The sequence below is a fragment of the Cavia porcellus genome, unplaced genomic scaffold (genome assembly GCF_034190915.1).
Source record: "Cavia porcellus strain 051 isolate PalLab524CR breed Dunkin Hartley unplaced genomic scaffold, mCavPor4.1 scaffold_30, whole genome shotgun sequence".
Taxonomy (NCBI): Eukaryota; Metazoa; Chordata; class Mammalia; order Rodentia; family Caviidae; genus Cavia; species Cavia porcellus.
Window position 1 is genome coordinate 7,492,754 of NW_026947513.1, and position 17,598 is coordinate 7,510,351.

A 17,598-nucleotide genomic window follows, 5' to 3' on the forward strand; every position below is an offset into this window, starting at 1 on the left:
CATTGTGCCTAAACAGTGCACTGTAACAACTGTTTGTGTAGTACTTACACTGCAGCCTAGACCTGATGGAGATACTCAGGAGGATGTGTGTGGGTGACATGCAAATGTCATGCTGTTTCAGGCAGGGCCTTGGTGTCCTGGCGTGGAGGGGTAGTCCTGGACTCAGTGGCCCACAGCTGCTGAAGAAGGGCTCATGATGAAGGTGAACTGAGGGAGACAGGAAGGAAGCCAGCCTGTGACGCTTGAGGCAGTGGGACAGTGGGAGAGAGATGGGCAGAGGCTGGCAGTGGCAGTGGGCCTGGACTTTCACTCTGGGGCAGCTGGAGCCCCTGGGGCGTTAGGAGATGTGAAGTAAGGGTAAGGGCTAATGTTGTTTTATTAGTACGTGTTTGTGATATATAACGAATGCATTTATCTTGAGGAGTGGGTACATAAACACATCACATCCTAGTCCTTTTTCCTTCTCCTTTCCTGCTGCTCCCTCCCAAGACTTAGATTTTAAAAAGATGCCTCTTATCACTTAATGTAATGCTGAGACTAGATTATAAGTCAGGAGAGAAATGGTGATCAGAATCTGGATATGTTTTGAAAGTATAACAAGATTTGCTAAGTGATTGTATGGAGACTTTAGTGTATATTTTCTAAGCATAAGTTAATCTTCTTACCTAACCATACATAGTATAGTTAACATGTTAGGTTTTTAAACTTTGACTCAGTATTTAAATCTAAAGCTCAGTTTGAATTTTTCAGGTATGCTGGTGATGTTCAGTACAGTAAGGTGCAGTTTGTGCTCACAGGACGTGGCTGCTGTGTCTCTTTAAGCTTGAACAGTTTCTTAGCCTTTCTTGGTCTTTTCTGACCTTTCCTGGCTGCCCCTGCTATTCTCTGCCAGGCAGATGGCCTCTGCCATTGAGTTTCATCAGTCACCAAGGCCTTGACATTTCTGACATTTGTTCTAGTTCTTTTCCACTGGATTTTTATTTTTGTGACTTTGTAACTCATATGCCCCCCCCCCTCCATTATCACTTTAATGGCATCTTAGAAGGTAGAAGTTACAGAGTCTGGTACTCAGAAAACAAAATGAGAGAGGAAGTGACAGTGCTTTTTCTGTGTTTTTCGCTTTACCATATTTGCTGAGAACAAAACAAAGTGTTAAGCTTTCTGTGATCACCTTTCAACAAGAATGAAAGGCAGTCAACGTTTTGCTCCTTTCAAGAATATAGAACATAGCGTTGCTTTTATTCTGGGTTACAAAAGGAAAAGCTGAGACATTAGACTTCTGATGTAAGCTTGGGTGCTTGGGATGGGCTGGGGGATTGAGAAAGCCACAAAAGAACTGGGTTTTGTTTTGTTTTTATATTACTTTTCTCATTGTTTCTGCAAGAGAGTTTTGTTTATGATGCTTGGTTATGTAGGGGAAGTTGCAGTCTTTAGTTTCAAGTGTCTTACTTTGTACAGAAAGGTTAATGATATTGACCTGCCTCACTGGTGGTATTGTGAAACTTAATACTTGGCAGAGGGGTCTTGAGAAACAGGAATGAAATGTGCAGTTATTGTGTGTTTAGAGTAATTATCCCATACGTATGGCTTTAAAGAGATATTTTTGAAAATTCCATCTTTGTATTTAGTTTCATCAAAATGAAGATGCCTTCCATTTATCATATGTACTTAATTTTGGGGTGCATTTGTGTAAAGCTTAAGGAATTTAATTTTTGAGGCCTTAGTTATTGTCAGAGTCTAAAGTCAGCTTCAGAAAATAGTGTTCATTGATATCAGGGGTCATAACATAGTAAGGATTTGGAATGATGCTTTATTTTTTTTTTTTTTTCTGTCTGATTGATGTTTTACTTCTTACTGACCAGATTTTTTTTAAACTAAGAATAATACTGAAAACTGTTTTTTACTGATTTATTTTAGGGTCAGAAAAAGATTTCATAGTTTATTGAATATGGGGAAAGAGTCTACACAGTTTGTGATCAGACAGTTATAGCCAGTTAAAATCTGAGTTACTTTGCTCTATTTTTGGAAATAATCAGGATTTGATTTTTTTAACTGTATTTTTATGGATGTGTTTGATTTGTAACATCTGCTGTGCCAAGGGCTTACATGTCATCTGGATAGGGTAAAATAGAACAGTTAGGATTATTATAGTCCGTGACAACTGACAGTTATACATGAATGCAACATAATCTTTTGTTTCCTGATTTCTTTTTATCTTTGTAGGGTTATAGATAGCAGTATGAAAAACTTCAAAGCATTTTTTCGGTGGCTGTATGTGGGTAAGTTAATTGAGTAAAGCATGCTTGCTATTTTAACTTTTTTTTAAATTATGGGAGTATTTTCAGTTACACTAATAAAATCAAAAGATCTTTAAGATTAGTAGTGTGGTAGAATGAGCCCCCTCCATGCTTCACCCAGCTTCAGGTGTTACCAGCAGCTAGCCAGGCAGATTTCTTTGTACACCACCCACCACAGCTCCCCGGAATGCTGTGCCCACTCTTTTTTAGTGTAATTGAAGCTAACATTTTCGAATGCTTGGTGTCGATGGGGCAATTTTTGGTGCTGGAGTTTAAGACAGTCCTCGAGTATCCTCTTTTATACTGTGGTCTTGCAGTTTCTAGATCTTTGCAGTCCATGGCGGTAGCCACGAGCAAGCCACTGATTGAGAGGCCTTAAAATTACGGATTGAGCTCCTCGGTCAGCCTGGCCGCTTGGATGTTCTCAGGTGTTGTGGGTGGTCAGTGGTGGCACATCTCTGTCAGCACCTCCCCAGCTCTATCCCTAGCTTAGTAGCAGCACCCCAGCTTCGTAGCCTGCAGACCTCCATGCGGTCTTTCTCTGCACCTCCAGTGTCTTTGCAGCCGAGTGGGCAGTTCAGCTGACAGATACCCACTGACTTGGTATTAAATGGTTGTATATTCTTTCTCTCAAAACTTAGTTGTAAATGGAATTTGTCAGAATTTTAAAAGTGTGAAAAAGAAAGTAAATTACCTCTCACATGCTGCTACCTTCTTTAAATGTCTAGATCGTCAATTCTAATACTATAAAGGCAGACTTCATATTTATCAGCATGACTGTTTAAAGACTGAATGTGAGCTGATGTTAGTCCTTGAAATTCTTGCATTTTTCTCACTATACTAATGTCAGCCAGAATGGGAAACCAGAGTGTTTATCAGCTCAACCTATTTAAGATCTGAGTTGTTAACTGAAATAAACTGCAGTATTAAAACTGAATGAAACTTAGAAATCCTTGTTTCATGGGAGACATAGCTGGGTTTTAGGTATAGTTATTATAGATAATTTAGGCTATTTCTGTATTGTTCAACGTAATTGGTAAGGACCAGGATTAGATGAGAAATGAGTTACTGCTTAGTCCTGAGAACATGACACTGTGGAAGGCACAGGAGCTTGGACAGCAGGAGACCTAGTCATAATCCTGGCTCTGCCACCAGCAGTGACTGAGGAGCATTGGTTGTCTTTTCTGTGAAGTGCAGTTTGCTTGCAGGTGGGGGCTTCTGTTACGCTGTCCCTAGCACCTGTAGTGTAATCAGGCAGCAGGTTTTTTTTTTTTAAATGAATAAAGGAATGAATTGTGGAATTATGTAGTAGTCTTATTCCTTCAGACAGTTTGAATTAATTAAAAATGGCTTCTCAAATGATCTGTATTTGTGGAGATACTTCTGACATTCTTGTTACTGATCACCCAGTTGAGAAGCACGTTCTGCCACCACAGAAGGACATGCAGTGTCCTTAGTCTTGACTTTGGTTGGCATAATACAAAAACCTGCTACTGAGGACAGCCCTATGGAGGCACGAGAGTCAACCACGTATGCTAAGGAAAAGTCTAAAAATACGCATATATGTAATTATGTGTATTCACACAAATCTTAGTGCAGCAAAAAAAGGCCAAGGGAAGTTCACATTTCTTTGGTGTCACAAAGCTTTGGAGGAAAGAGTTGTTTGCCGGTTTTGAGAGAAGAAACACTACCAGGTTGGGAAGAGGAGCCTTGCAGGTGTCCCAGCACAAGACCGCAGCTCAGTTTATTGCCTAGAGCAGCAACAGGTTGAGTTGAGGAGGAAAAATACAGTTTATAACATTTAGACCAATACTGTAGTTTTGATCCTGAACATACTTAGAGCTAAGCTGTTTACCCTTTAGTTTTTAGAAGACACAGTTTTTTTGCTGAAAGAAACTTTTCAAGATGGAAGGCATAGTCTTTAAATGTTTAGTTTTCCTTTAAAGATCATTTTTTAAATTTTCTTTCTTTCTTTTTTTTTTTTTATCAGTACCGGGGTAAAGATCATTTTTTAACTCTGTATTTACAGCAATGTTGCGAATGACTGAAGACCACGTGCTTCCCGAGCTGAATAAGGTAGCGTATAGGAGTGGGGCCAGCCAGCCACGGATCAGAAATGCTCTGAGAAAGACTGTATCTGTGCCCAACATCTTGTTCTCATTCCCTAAATGATTTGGTGTAACAGCTATTCATATAAATCTATACTCTGCAGTGTTAAGTATTACAAGTTACTTAGAGGTGATTTAAATGCACTGGAGGGTGTATGTATGCTATATGCAGTTCTGTGCCATCTTTCATAAAGGACTTGAGCATCTGTAGATTTCAGTGTGTGTGGCAGCCTTGGAACCACTGTTCTACAGATGCCAAGGGACAGCTGCATGTTTTGTAATATACTGTTATTTTCCTGATAGAGGTCAGCTTTGCTGGTCTTCTTGGTATGATACTCTGACATAGTTAATAATTAACAGGCTATCAGGCTGTAGACATTAGACAAATCCTGTATATCTTATTTTTTAGAAATTTGCATGTTTCGTATACTTTTTCAGCTCTCAATCCATTTTACAGCTGTGCAAATTTTCATGTTTTTTAAAGATTTTATAGTATGTATAACGTCTCTTAGTTACTTTTGCTGTTGAGACAAAATACCTGATGCCCAAAGTGAAGCAAGGAAAGGTTTATTTAGCTAACAGTGTTTTGGAGGTTTCAGTCCATGTTCAGCTAGCTCCAAGGCAGGGTGGCATGGCTGAGTGGCATCTTTCATGGTGGCTGCCAGCAACAGGAGCCAAAGGGCAAAGGAGGAAAAAAACAGGCCTTTTTCTCTCCTTCATATTGTATGCTGGCTCCGCCTCTGGGTGGGTACAGCGCTCACACCCCCAATCCTAGCACTAGACAACGAACCAATTACAAATGCTAGATTTTGCTGCCTCCATGACTGCTTGAGGTTTGGGGAGTCACCTAGACACAAACCATAACAGGAAATACCTTTCTGTTCCTTACTGTAACCTCCTTAAATATTAAATATTGAAAACGAAGTACTTAAATTTCAGTACCTTTGTTGAGATCTGGTGAACACCTTCCCACCTGTAAGGGTTGTGCCAAGTGTCCCTAAAATTTCCTTCAAGGTGTATCTTGTAGCAAAGAGCAGAGTCACTATGGATCCTGCAACTTACAATCCTCAGCCCTTGCTTAGCTGTTCAGGATAGGTGGTTTTATTGGGGAGCTTTTTTCAACTTGATTTTTTTGTCCTTTTTTGTTGCTGATAGATGACTCAAAAAGATATTACATTTGTTGCTGAATTTCTTACTGAACATTTCAATGAGGTAAGAATTACATTTCTATGATTTAGTTTTTGTTAAAAAATTATAATAGACCTGAGTGATAGATAGTAAGAAGTAATTAAATTTAATCTAGTTAAAATTCTTTTTTTTTTTTTTTTTTTGGTCTTTTTGAGACAGGGTCTCACTATGCTGTTCAAATTGACCTTGAGCTCACTTTGTAGCCCAGGCTGGTCTCGAACTTGAAACAGTCCTGCTGCAAAAGCCTCTCGAGTGCTGGTATGGCAGGGATGCACTACCACACCTGGCTTTCCAGTTGAAATTTTTAACAATTCATTTTTTTAAAAAACTATTGAACTAATTATTTAATTACTAAACATAAAGTCTGTCAAATGAGCTTCAGTTTGTTTGTGTCTTACAATCTGTAAAAGAAAAAAGCTAAAACTAGTAGCTCTCCTACAAATTACGTTTTTTGGTTTAAATTTAAGATCTTTTCTTTTGATCTGACTTTATAATTAAATTATGTTTGTTCTTTCTAGGCTCCAGACCTGTATAATCGAAAAGGAAAATACTTTAATGTTGAAAAAGTTGGTCAGGTATGGTCTTGGACTGAACTTAGTTTGATTTTTTGTTTTGTTTTTGTTTTTGCTTTTTGAGACAAAGTCTTGCTATGCAGTTGCTGGCCTTGAGCTCACATTGTAACCCAGGCTAGTCTCAAACTCACATTGATCCTCCTGCCTCAGCTTCCCAAGTCTGGGACCACAGGTATGAACCACCACACCTGACTTCTTAGTTAGATTTTTAAGTATTAATTAAAAAACTTTAGCATAATATGTATTATCCAAAGTTTATGGAAAATAATATTTTATTATATTGTAGTCCTATCCTTTTAGTAAAATAACAAAAGAACAACAGTTATGGAGCCGATTCACATCCTTTTTCTATGATCCTGGGGACAAAGCCCAGGCCCGTGAGCTTCCTAGGCAAGTGCTACACTTGCCTACATCCCCAGCCCCACTTTCCACTTGGACATTCCTCTCTCTCTCTCTTTTTAACTTTTACACCCTTAATAATTATTGAGGACTACAACACTTTTGTTTATGTGAATTCTCATCTATTAATGATATTATTAGATATTAAAAATTAGAATGAACAATGACATATTTTTAACTCGTTAAAAACAATGATTACTTACTAATGAAAAATAACTTAAAAAATTAGTGAAGCAGGGCTGAGGATGTAGCTTAGCATTACATCACCTGCTGGCAAGCACAAGGTTCTGAGTTCAATTCTTAGTACCAAAAAAAAAATTAGTAGAGTGACACTGTTTTATATTTTTGCATCTCTCTTTGGTTTTCAGTTTAGTAGAATACAGCTAGATTCTCTTACCTACTTCCTTGTTGTCTGTTTTGATATGCAAATGTACTTCTGTGTGTAAGGAAAGGCCAGAAGGCCTCACACAGATATGTCATTGAAACGAGAAAGAGCTATAATAGATTTTTCAGGTCATTGAGGATATTTTTTAATACTACCCCAAATCATGACAGGTGATAGTGTCTCAGAAGTTAATTTCAATGTAGAATCTAAAATTGCATCAGTGAACTTTCCTTACTGTTACATTAAAATCTGTTCATCCTCCTTGCACTTTGAAGAGGTCTGTTATCCATATGGTTTTGTAACATTGGGCCTTGGTCATGTTGGAAATTCTGGTTCACTAGTTACGCACCTCTCTCAAGTACTGACACCTATCATCATACAGTATCCAGAAATCAGATTGCATTAATGTCAGCACCAGCTGAATCAAAAAAGTTTTCCAGTGCTGTGAAGCTGTCAGACACACAGTGGCAAATATAGAGTTTATAATTTTAATTTCTGCTTGAAAGTTTAAATTTTATCATTGGCAATAAATACTGTCAGTTGTTTTGCTCAGAGTGACAGGCTTACTATATTTATATTCAAAAAAATATCTGCCAAATACACCCAAGTGTGAATTAATCATAGTTTGTTCCCAGTCATTTTTCAAGTAACAAAATGGAGCTCCATTTTTTAAAACTGTTAACTTACAACTATGACTATTTTCTAAGTGCTTTTCCTCAAGATAACTTTTATACTGTGGTATACAGCAAAAGTATCTAATACATATCTTCTAATTCTGGCCCACAGAATATTGGTTAATACTTAAGAGCTGAGATTTAATAAAATTAATAGTTTAGTAGCTCTCAGCCAGGCGTGTTGGTGCACACCTGTAATCTCAGCATTTAGGAGGCCGAGGCAAGAGATTCACCGCAAAGTCAAGGTCTACTTGGGCAACATAGTGAGTTCAAGGCCAGCCTGAACTGCATAGCAAGATCCTGTCTCAGAAAAAAACCAAACGAACAGCAACAATAATAATTATAGTCCTGTCAAAGTTTAGTGAAACCGAGAACGTGACAGAAAAGAATACAAAGACTGCCAGTGCCACGCAGGGCCAGGACCTTGACGTTTGGTGAAAGCACGGCAGTTTTCCATTCGTCATCAAATGTCAGCACAGTAAAGGACAAGCGACATGTCAGCTTGATTATGAAGTGTATGGACCCTGAGAGAACCCGGGGGCCCCCGAGGTCTGTGACCACACTCTGAGAACAGCTCCCGTAGAATTGGCTGACAGTCAGTACCTGTAAGACTCAGCCATAATTTCCGTGTGTAGGGTTAGCCCAGTGTGGTGTGCAGTTCTGTGAGTCCTGCACTCTGCCTGACTGAGGCGGGAAGATTGCAAGTTTGATCCCAGCCTGGGCAACTTGGTGACTTCGACCCTGTGTCAAAATTTTAAGAAGTAGCTTGGTGTGAAAGTCAGTGTCCCAGTGTCCCAATGTCCACTTCTTCCCCAGAAGAGATGGAAATACGCAGATGAAAATGAGACAGAATTTGAACTCAGCATCCCCTCCTTCTCATCTTCTTCATCATTGCAGTTCATTTGGTTGCTGGCACTTTGTGGAATGTGGTGACTGCTTTTAGAATGGTAATGTCCTTTCAGAGGACTTCGAAGTAAAACAAAATAACTTACTGAATAAGAAAGTGTCAGAAATCGTTTGGGGAACCTAAATCTTTCCTAAATTTAAGTATTGTTTTTGTATTTCTAGTACTTGAAAGACGAAGATGATGATCTTGTGTCACCCCCTAACACAGAAGGAAACCAGTGGTATGACTTTCTCCAAAATAGCAGCCATCTTAAAGGTATTTCATGAACCAGGTAGACTTAGCTACGTTGATGTTTGAGACCAGGTCTTCAGCACATAAGGGAACAGCATGGCATGTACTTGCTGAATACTTGCTTAAGTTCTTCAGAGGTACTTTTTGTTTGACTAGAGGAACAGTAAAGTAAGAAATAGGGTATGACATTAACCATGGCAGACAGAAAAACATTCTGAAATTTACAGTGCTTTGATAAATTCCCTATGCTGACCCTAAGTAAGATGTTACCCCCTTCTGACACTGGCCAATCATGATACCAATTGAATGTGTGCACTTAAGTTCAGATCTGACAACCTGAGTCACCTTCAGACCCCCAGGCCTGTCAGTGGGGCTCAGTTCCACTACCTTGCCCTCCTCAGCACCAGGTCCCCGTGTCACTGCACCTGTGTCTGACTTGGCTGCTCCTCTCCAGCTTGGTGGTTCGCTGGAATGGCTCATAGAACTCGGGGAAGCACTCAGATGTCCCGGTTGGTTTATGACAGCAAACTGAACTCAGGAGCAGCCACTTAGAGATGCCTGGGATAGGCATGGAGGGAGAGGCCAAGTTTCCATGCCTTCCCCGCCCCACTATATTCACCAACAAGGAATTCTTGAAACCCCATTTGGAGGTTTATGGAGCATCACATAGCCAGAACTGGTTAAGTCATCAGTTGTTGGTGGTTGAACACAACATTCAGGCCCCTATGCCTGCAGAGTTGGAAAGAGGACCTGATTTGTACTTGGTTTTCCTGGAACCATTGCAAATTCCAAGGCTGTCCCAGAGCTTGACAGAGTTGTCTTATTAAAACAAGACCTCCCACCACACTTGGCACCTAGGAAATACCAGAGCTTTGTTGCAGTACCACAGGGAATGGACCAAGGGTTTTAGAAACCCTTTCCAGGAACTAGGGACAAAGGCCATGAGACCACAACAGCTGTCACTGTTGGGAGATTCAGATGCTTACATGAGAGAAATTCATTTTGTGCAGCACGGCGGGGCCTGAGATGCTGTGTACAGGGCAGGCCATCGGAACCGTGGAAGAGGCTAGCTTCAGAGTCAGACTGGGGTCAAGTCCTAGCTCTGGATACTTATTTTCACCGGGCAGTTTTCTCAGCCTTTTTGTTTTTTTCACCTGTAAATTGGAGAATATGGACTGGGACTGTAGCTCAGAGGTCCAAGGACCTACCTGGCAAGCTCACGGCCCTGAGTTTGATTCCCGGTACAGACAAAGAATATGATGCTTGCTTTATATGGTATTGTAAGCAACAGAAGTAACAGATACAAAAAGAACCTCGAGGAGTAGGAATTGGCAAGTGATGTCATGCATCACTTTCTACTGATAAAGAGATCGTTTAGTTAGGGCTAGTTTCCTGTCTGTTGTTTGTTTTAGTACTGCCTGCCATTGCCGTGCCATTGTGGCAGAGAATGGAGGTGAATGAACTTTATTTCATTACGTAGCTTCCAGTTCCTGAAACATGCTTTCTTAGAGCCAGCAGAAGCCACTGTTGGATCTTGGTAGAACTGAGCTGGTACTAAGGTTGATGGTTTTAGTGGGCTGGTGGTGCTGGGGTTGATGGAAGGTGAAAGGATGAGGTGCATGAGAATCCCACTGGGCGTGGGAGATTTTTTTATCTTAATCATGGTTTGCTATATCTTTTTGTTTGTTTGTTTGTTTTCTGTTTTTGTTTGAAATTAGAAAGCCCTTTGCTGTTTCCTTATTATCCTCGAAAATCATTGCATTTTGTGAAAAGACGGATGGAGAACATTATTGATCACTGTTTGCAAAAGCCAGCAGTAAGTATTCAAACTTCGTTCAAGAAATGCATGTCTGTATGTGGCAGCGAGCATATCTACTCTATGTGGCTTGCTTAAGTAAACGATCATAATTATTAGGATGAACTATGAAAATGCTGATACTCAACTGTATTTGACTATCAGAAATATCAGTTTCAGATGGCTCAATCTTACCCATCTTGTTAACTTCTTAGATAAATTTAAAAGCTAGGTTAGTTGGTATCTGTCGTGTTTTATTTGTTCCGGGAGCGCATCAATCTGACTGACTCGAATTCGGAGCTGGTGTGTCTGTGTGTTCCTGGAGGACTTGAGTGAGTGGTTGTGAGGTGGGAGGGAGCCAGCCCGCCCCCTGCTGTTGTCCGGTGTGCAACTCTGGGCACTGTGGGTGATGTTTTGCTACACCCAGACAGTGATGGTAACACTTGCTGTAGCAAACCCTGTTCATGTTAGTGCTTTAATTATGTTATTTTATTTTTGTGGTCCTGAGGATGAAACCTAAGGCCTCATGCATGCTGTGTATCTACCACTGAGCTACGTCTCCAGCCCCTGTAATTGTATTTTTAAATCTTATTTTATATAGGATGTAATTGGAAAATCGATGAATCAAGCAATCTGCATTCCATTATATAGAGATGCTAGAAGGTAACTGTGTATCTGTTGAGTAGCATAATTTAGCAGCCAATTTAACTTTTTCCTCACTTTTTTTCCTTTTTGTTTCAGTGAGGATTCCACACGTAGATTGTTCAAATTTCCTTTTCTGTAAGTGTACGAAACCCTTATCTTGCATGAGCAATACACTTTTATCTTAAGCTTAGTCACCTAAATACCACATGATAACAATACATGTTTTTCCTTAGGTGGAATAATAAAGCTTCAAACTTGCATTATCTTCTTTTTACTATTTTGGAAGATTCACTTTATAAAATGTGCATCTTAAGAAGACATACTGATATTTCCCAGTAAGTATTAATTTGAAGTTTGAATTGAGATAAGAATGTGTTATGTTTAATAATAAAACATACCGTATCTCAGTTTTTAATTAAATACCTTTTGACTTTGTCATTTGACTGTTCTCTGTCTCAGTTTCACATCAAAATGAGAAGGCTAAGTTAAAAAGTTGTGATATCACTTATCCCTTGTTCTAAATTTGTCGGTATTTTATTGGTAACAGCTATTGTATGTAGGAGTTTGCAGGGTAGGGATGCTTAGGGAAAATGATGGCAGTCAAGATTATGTCTCTTGGACTTTTAGAAGTTCAAAACTGTATGAAGGTACTTCACAGAGAGGATCTTCAGCTTGAGTTGTATGCTTTTCATTAAACAGGAGAGTGCGCCCACACAGGCTTATTTTGCGAATCCAAAGTCAAAGTTGTGAAAGGTCAGTCATATTTAGGAGACCATTAGGATCTCGGTGGAATTAACTAAGACTGGGATGCAGCCAAGGAGAGACGATTTGGCTGTCCTAACGTCCTTGTTATAGTAGCCGCTTTGGAACTGTGAGATTCTAAGCTGCATGTGGGACTTATCTGGCTGTTTGAACTGGTACCAGTTTCTAGGGTGAGAATAGTGGCATTGTGGGCTGGAATCTGATGCTCAGTTTAGGGTACTCGCACTGCCAATCCTGTTCTTTCAAAAATTTAGATTGTTAGCTGTCCAGGTTGTTCCACAGCCTCTTTCTTCCTTTCTTCAAGATCTGTCAGTAATGGACTGATTGCTGTTAAATTTGGGAGTTTCACATATGCCACAACTGAAAAAGTCAGAAGGAGGTAAGTCTTGACCCTTGTGTGGGTGACATAAAGAGACGTGTGTGCTATGTGTATGTTATATGTGTGTGTATGTGTGCATGCGTACAGTTAATGCGGTCAGACTCACAGGGTGGGCTGGGTAAAGGGCCCTGCCACGTACAGCAGAGCGGCAGGGGCCTCTGTGTTTTATACATAGACAACCCTTTGCCTTATGAATGGGATTGAATGGAACGTCATTGCCCTGCAGGAGTTTATGTGGTGATTTTTCCTACAATTAATTCTTCCAAGCTCAGTGTCTGCTAAGAAAGTAATGTGGCTCTGGAAGGCAGGGCTGAAGTTCTGGTACCCAAAACAATGAAGAGCTGTGTTCTCACCGATCTGGTGTTTTCTTGGCATGCGAAAGGGTGGCAGGCCTAAGCTGTCTACCAGGCCTTGCAGGGAGCAGCTGATGCAAAAGGCTGATTTCACTCTTCTTCCTTACATGGGAGACCTTTTTTATTTGGTCTTGTTGAGACAAGGTTCACTTTGGGGTTCAGGCTGGTCTTAAACTCACTTTGTAGACCACGCTGACCTGAATTTGCAGTGAACCTCCTCAGTCTCCCAACTGCTGGAATTACAGACATGCGTCACTATGCCCAGCCTCTAAGTTTTTTTTTTTTTTTTTTTTTTTAAATGCTAACCCTTGGAGGAGTTGTATCTTTTTCGTGTGTGAAATCTTATTTTTACTTCCCATTCAGGCTAACGCTGTCCACCCAGCATATGTATGTGGTGTCACTTACGAAATTCTCACAGCCTTGACTTTGCAGCTGTTGTCAGGAGTTACCTAGATCTGAACCAGCTCCACCAAGCTCTTTTTTCATGCATACCTATTTTTAAAAAAGTAATTTTAAAAATTAGGTGCATTCTCTACAATAACTAAAACATACCATTAGTTTGTGCTAGTTATTCACAACTAAAAGCAGGCACGATCATTTTTGAGTGACAAAACTTCTGTCACTTATAGCACCTACAGCTGTCTGGATGCCCAGTTCTATGATGATGAAACGGTGACAGTCGTTCTTAAAGACACCTTAGGACGTGAAGGGAGAGACAGGCTCCTGGTGCAGTTGCCGCTGTCCTCAGTGTACGGCAGTGAAGACTCTGCAGAGTACCAGTTCGCTGGAACGTACTCCAGAAGGTAAAGACCTGTGAGTTAGATGGCCTGCTGTAACACTTAGTGTGTCTAACACGCATCAAGGATCCTCATTTTTAAATATGCTCAGTGATGGTTTTGTAGGTACTTGTAACTGTAGAGCCATCCAATCAGAAATATTTTTATTCAAAAAAAATGCTGCCTTAATAATGGTAAATCCAAAAGTGTTAGCTTGAACAAAATGGGGAATTACTTGGAATGGAGAATAGGCTTCTTTAGAGTTAAACTTTTAAGCATAGCTTTATCCTACTTTGCAGTTGAATTAATTATTTTCTATTTAGTATTTCTCTGAATTACAGCCTCAGTAACCATACAGAAAGCACAAGCCAATTCCAAGAGGTGGCTTTAGTTGACTAAGTAATAAGTTACTAGATTTCTTCTCTAATTTAAAAACGTAGCCATTTGCTTTCTTTAAAAGGTAATGAAAAGCTTACTGACATGATGCTCTTCCTCTTTAGAGTGTTTTTATAGAATACTGTATCCCACCTTTTCTCTACCGTGGCTGCTAGAGTAGCGTTGGCAGTAGAAACATGCTCATTGCTGGATCCCACTGCTAGGAATCTGGGGAGCAGATCGCCTTTGACTCCGACACTGGTTTCCTTCTCCCTCTAGGCTGGATGAGCAGTGCAGTGTGATTCCCACACGTACCATGCATTTTGAGAAGCACTGGAGGTTACTGGAAAGCATGAAAGCTCAGTATGTGGCTGGGAATGGTTTTCGAAAAGTGTCCTGTGTGGTGAGTGCTTACAGAGTGTCCACCAAGAGGGACAGCAGGAAGAGACATGTACAGAAGGCCCTTTCTCTGAGACGTTTCGTGGTTTATAATTTATCTTGCTCATGAGCCTTAGCTGTGTAGTTCTCTGGTTCTGAATAAGCTTACAAAGTGGAAAGAATAATTCTGGGTTGTAGTACTTGTGAGATTGCTGCTGCGTATGTGGAAATCCTTTACGTAAAGTGAAGACTGAGTTTAGTGGTTTTACTGTAAATTAGTGGTGATATCACTATTAAAACATTCTTTGCTTCAAACTTCTGAGTTGTTATATAAAATGTAAGTCATTAGTTTGTTAAGTCATTAATGAAAAATTCCTCTTATGGCCTTTCTCTCTAGTTAAGTTCAAATCTCCGCCACGTGAGAGTATTTGAAATGGACATCGATGACGAGTGGGAGCTGGACGAGTCTTCCGACGAGGAGGAGGAGGCGGGGGCCAAGCCCACGAGGGTAAAGGAGGAGGTGCTGTCCGAGTCAGAGGCTGGCACCCCGCCGGCCGCCCCCGCGGCGGCCTTGGCCCCCGAGGTCGCCATCAAGGTGGAGAGACCGGACCCTGAGCTGGACTCCTGAGCCCGCCGGCGGAAGGCTGCAGGCGGCAGGCTGAGATGTCCTGGCGAACTCCGGAGTTCTGTGTAACAGAAGTAAACAGTAAACTTTATTTTTTCATATCTTTTTACCGAGCTTTCTTTTTAATAATGTGTGCAGTATGAAGGAAGCACAAATTGAATGTGAAGAGAAGGGTCAATCTTTTCTGTCGAAAGAATTACCATTGAGGAGGAAATCAGTCATTCACCACTGGGAATTTTGATGCATTTATTTTTAAAACTTAGACAACATTTATTCTTATTTTTCCACCTTTCCCTTTTAGTTTACTTTAGGTCTCTAGAATACTTTGAAACTAATGTTTTGAAATTGATCATACTGATTTGCTCTAAGTCAAAAAAAGCGGATCCTGCCTTTTATGATTTAAATGGCAGAAACACAGAAATTCTTGGAATCAGCAGAGTTTAGATGTGTCGTTTTCCCTCTGTATGCTTGGTCAAGGGTGTACAGCGGCTTTCTGTTTTACTGTGAGGGAGCTTGAAAAATATGGAACGACTAAACATAATCCCGTACTATACTAATTATACTACATATGCTAATTACACCATAATTAGGGTAATTATACTGTATATACTATAGTACTATATAGCACCATGTGTACTATAATGTATACTATAGTTAGTGTAATTTTACTGTACACTAATTATATTACAATCAGTATGAATGAGTTCACGTTGACTTCCTAACGCTCATTCCTGCAGTAGGGTAGTCGTCTGCAGCAGCTTTCAAAGACTTTCCATTTTGTCTTTGAATGCTAACACCGCTTCACTGATGAATGAAAGGATCACTTTTTAAAGCTTATAAACCTTCAGACAAGATGACAAGACAAACGTAAGGAGGTGACTGCGGGGTTGCCTGTAGTTTGTCACTATGACAGCTTACAATGGGTTTAAATTAGATTGTAATTAAGTAAGAATGACAGGAGGCCTTTGTTTGGATGAGGCTCCTGCACTGGACCCCAACAGACCAGACTAAAATCAGAATAGAGTCACCCGTGCTAAAATTCCACATCACCAACCTGAGACTGTTACCTGACCTAAGAAATCAGAAGAGAAAGAGTTAAGGCCAGAATTCCCAAACGGGCCACTTTGAGTTAGCATGGCAGTGCCATTCTCTGTCTTAATCCTTGCCAGAAAGCACCCTGTTGGTAACCAGCCAGTTATTTTCTATCCTGTCTCCAGTGTCGAAAGGATCCATGTGCTTTTGTTTCTGCTGTATTTTCACTCTGCCTCAGTCTGTAAAACTAACCTCTTCTGCTCATTGCATCAGAAGACTTACTCTATCTTATAAAGTGTTACGGAAGTCTGCAAAAATAAAGCCAGTTGAGATGGTAAATTTGTTGTGCTTTTGTCCTTTGTCAGGAGTTCCCCTTTGGGTTCTCCAGGGTGTCTCTGTTGGTCTGGTCTTTGTGAGTTTGAAGGGAAAACTGAGAGCTGTGCATGTGCAGGTGTGGGGTCCTTGGACTGCGGCCTTCAGGAGGTGGACAGTGTCAGCCCACAGCCTGCGCAGGCGAGGCTTCACCTTGGCTGATGTGTACTTTCCATAAGTGTCAGTGCTTGTGGCATAGCTAGACTGTCTTCATTAGCTTCCGTAAGCAGGAGAGGGCAACTGTCAGACCATGTGGACAAATAATAGGTTTTGGGTATGTAAAGCATTTTGGAATAAAGATACAAATTTACCACATAATTTTGATGGGTTTTTGGTGATAAATAATTACAGATTGTTTTAAGAATGACATAATTTTACAGTAAGCAACCAGTTTTCTAATTCGTAATCTGTCCCATGTGATGTAAACATTTGATTTATAAAGATTTTTTTCTTATGTGCACATTTTACTTTCTTTTTAGTTCTCCTACAGCACAAGGAAATAGTATATATTTCCAGCACGGATGCAGATTCAAACCAGAATTGGTCCTAGACTTTTATCTTGAACCAGGGACCAGTACTACTGTTGATGTGCCGGCCGTCTCTAGCAATGAGTTAATATATTTGTAATTACTGGAGAGGTTTTGTTTATTTTGCAGTGCTTGAGATGGAATCCAGGCCACATACATATTAGACAAATGCTCTGGCATTGAGCTACATCCCCAGGCCAAAAGTAGTTTTTCCATTAAAGCTTTTAATAAAGGAACTGTGTTTGTATGAAATTCAAATTAAAGGGTCAAAAGTCAGAGCCAGATCTGTAATAAGATGTATAGAGCAAATAATTTTGCAGCTGCATTTTCAGCAGCATGCTCTGATTTTTTAAACCCTGGGCACTGGAGCATTGCAGATGTTGCCTTAGCATATGTAGCTGCAGGTGCTGAATTTGAGTGTTGAACGCAGTGACTGGCAGGTGAAGTGGGACCCGCCACTCCCACTGTGGTCCTCAGTGCCTCGCCTTTGCTTGGCAAGGCCACCAAGTCCCTGTGTCGGGGCCTGCAGCCGCACGAGGGTGCTCACAGTTGCTGTGGCTGCAGTGTCTTCCCTGAGCAGGACGAGCACTTCCTATTTATAGTATTCTCTTTTCCTCGTCCCCAAAACAAACTGCATTCATGCTTTTGAAATTGAAATAGCCTTTATTTTTGTCAGATTTACTAGAACTGTGATCTTTCTTTTTTTCATTGTGTTCTTGATAATTTTCCAAAATGAAAACTTGATACTGCAAAATGCAAAAATATTGTGTCTTTTAAATTCTGAACACTTGAATATAACTGTGAAGGAAATTACAACA

The 17,598-nt window shown here is 40.3% G+C and overlaps 1 protein-coding gene across 2 annotated transcripts in view; it reads left to right on the forward strand.

Annotated features, from left to right (window-relative positions):
- Positions 1 to 16,220, forward strand: part of Anapc4 (anaphase promoting complex subunit 4) — a 33,760-nt gene extending 17,540 nt beyond the window's left edge. The window contains exons 16-28 of one of the 2 annotated variants that reach the window (XM_063240561.1): positions 2,224 to 2,279; positions 4,327 to 4,373; positions 5,561 to 5,617; positions 6,112 to 6,168; positions 8,692 to 8,785; positions 10,480 to 10,577; positions 11,158 to 11,219; positions 11,298 to 11,336; positions 11,435 to 11,536; positions 12,268 to 12,342; positions 13,325 to 13,498; positions 14,126 to 14,209; positions 14,622 to 14,767. In XM_063240561.1, coding sequence (XP_063096631.1) covers positions 2,224 to 2,279; positions 4,327 to 4,373; positions 5,561 to 5,617; positions 6,112 to 6,168; positions 8,692 to 8,785; positions 10,480 to 10,577; positions 11,158 to 11,219; positions 11,298 to 11,336; positions 11,435 to 11,536; positions 12,268 to 12,342; positions 13,325 to 13,498; positions 14,126 to 14,209; positions 14,622 to 14,625 — 949 coding nt within the window. In that variant the 3' untranslated portion in view covers positions 14,626 to 14,767. Of the gene's footprint in view, positions 1 to 2,223; positions 2,280 to 4,326; positions 4,374 to 5,560; positions 5,618 to 6,111; positions 6,169 to 8,691; positions 8,786 to 10,479; positions 10,578 to 11,157; positions 11,220 to 11,297; positions 11,337 to 11,434; positions 11,537 to 12,267; positions 12,343 to 13,324; positions 13,499 to 14,125; positions 14,250 to 14,621 lie in introns of both variants that reach the window. The other variant, XM_003467405.4, reaches the window with a different exon arrangement.
- Positions 16,221 to 17,598: the final 1,378 nt, after the last annotated feature.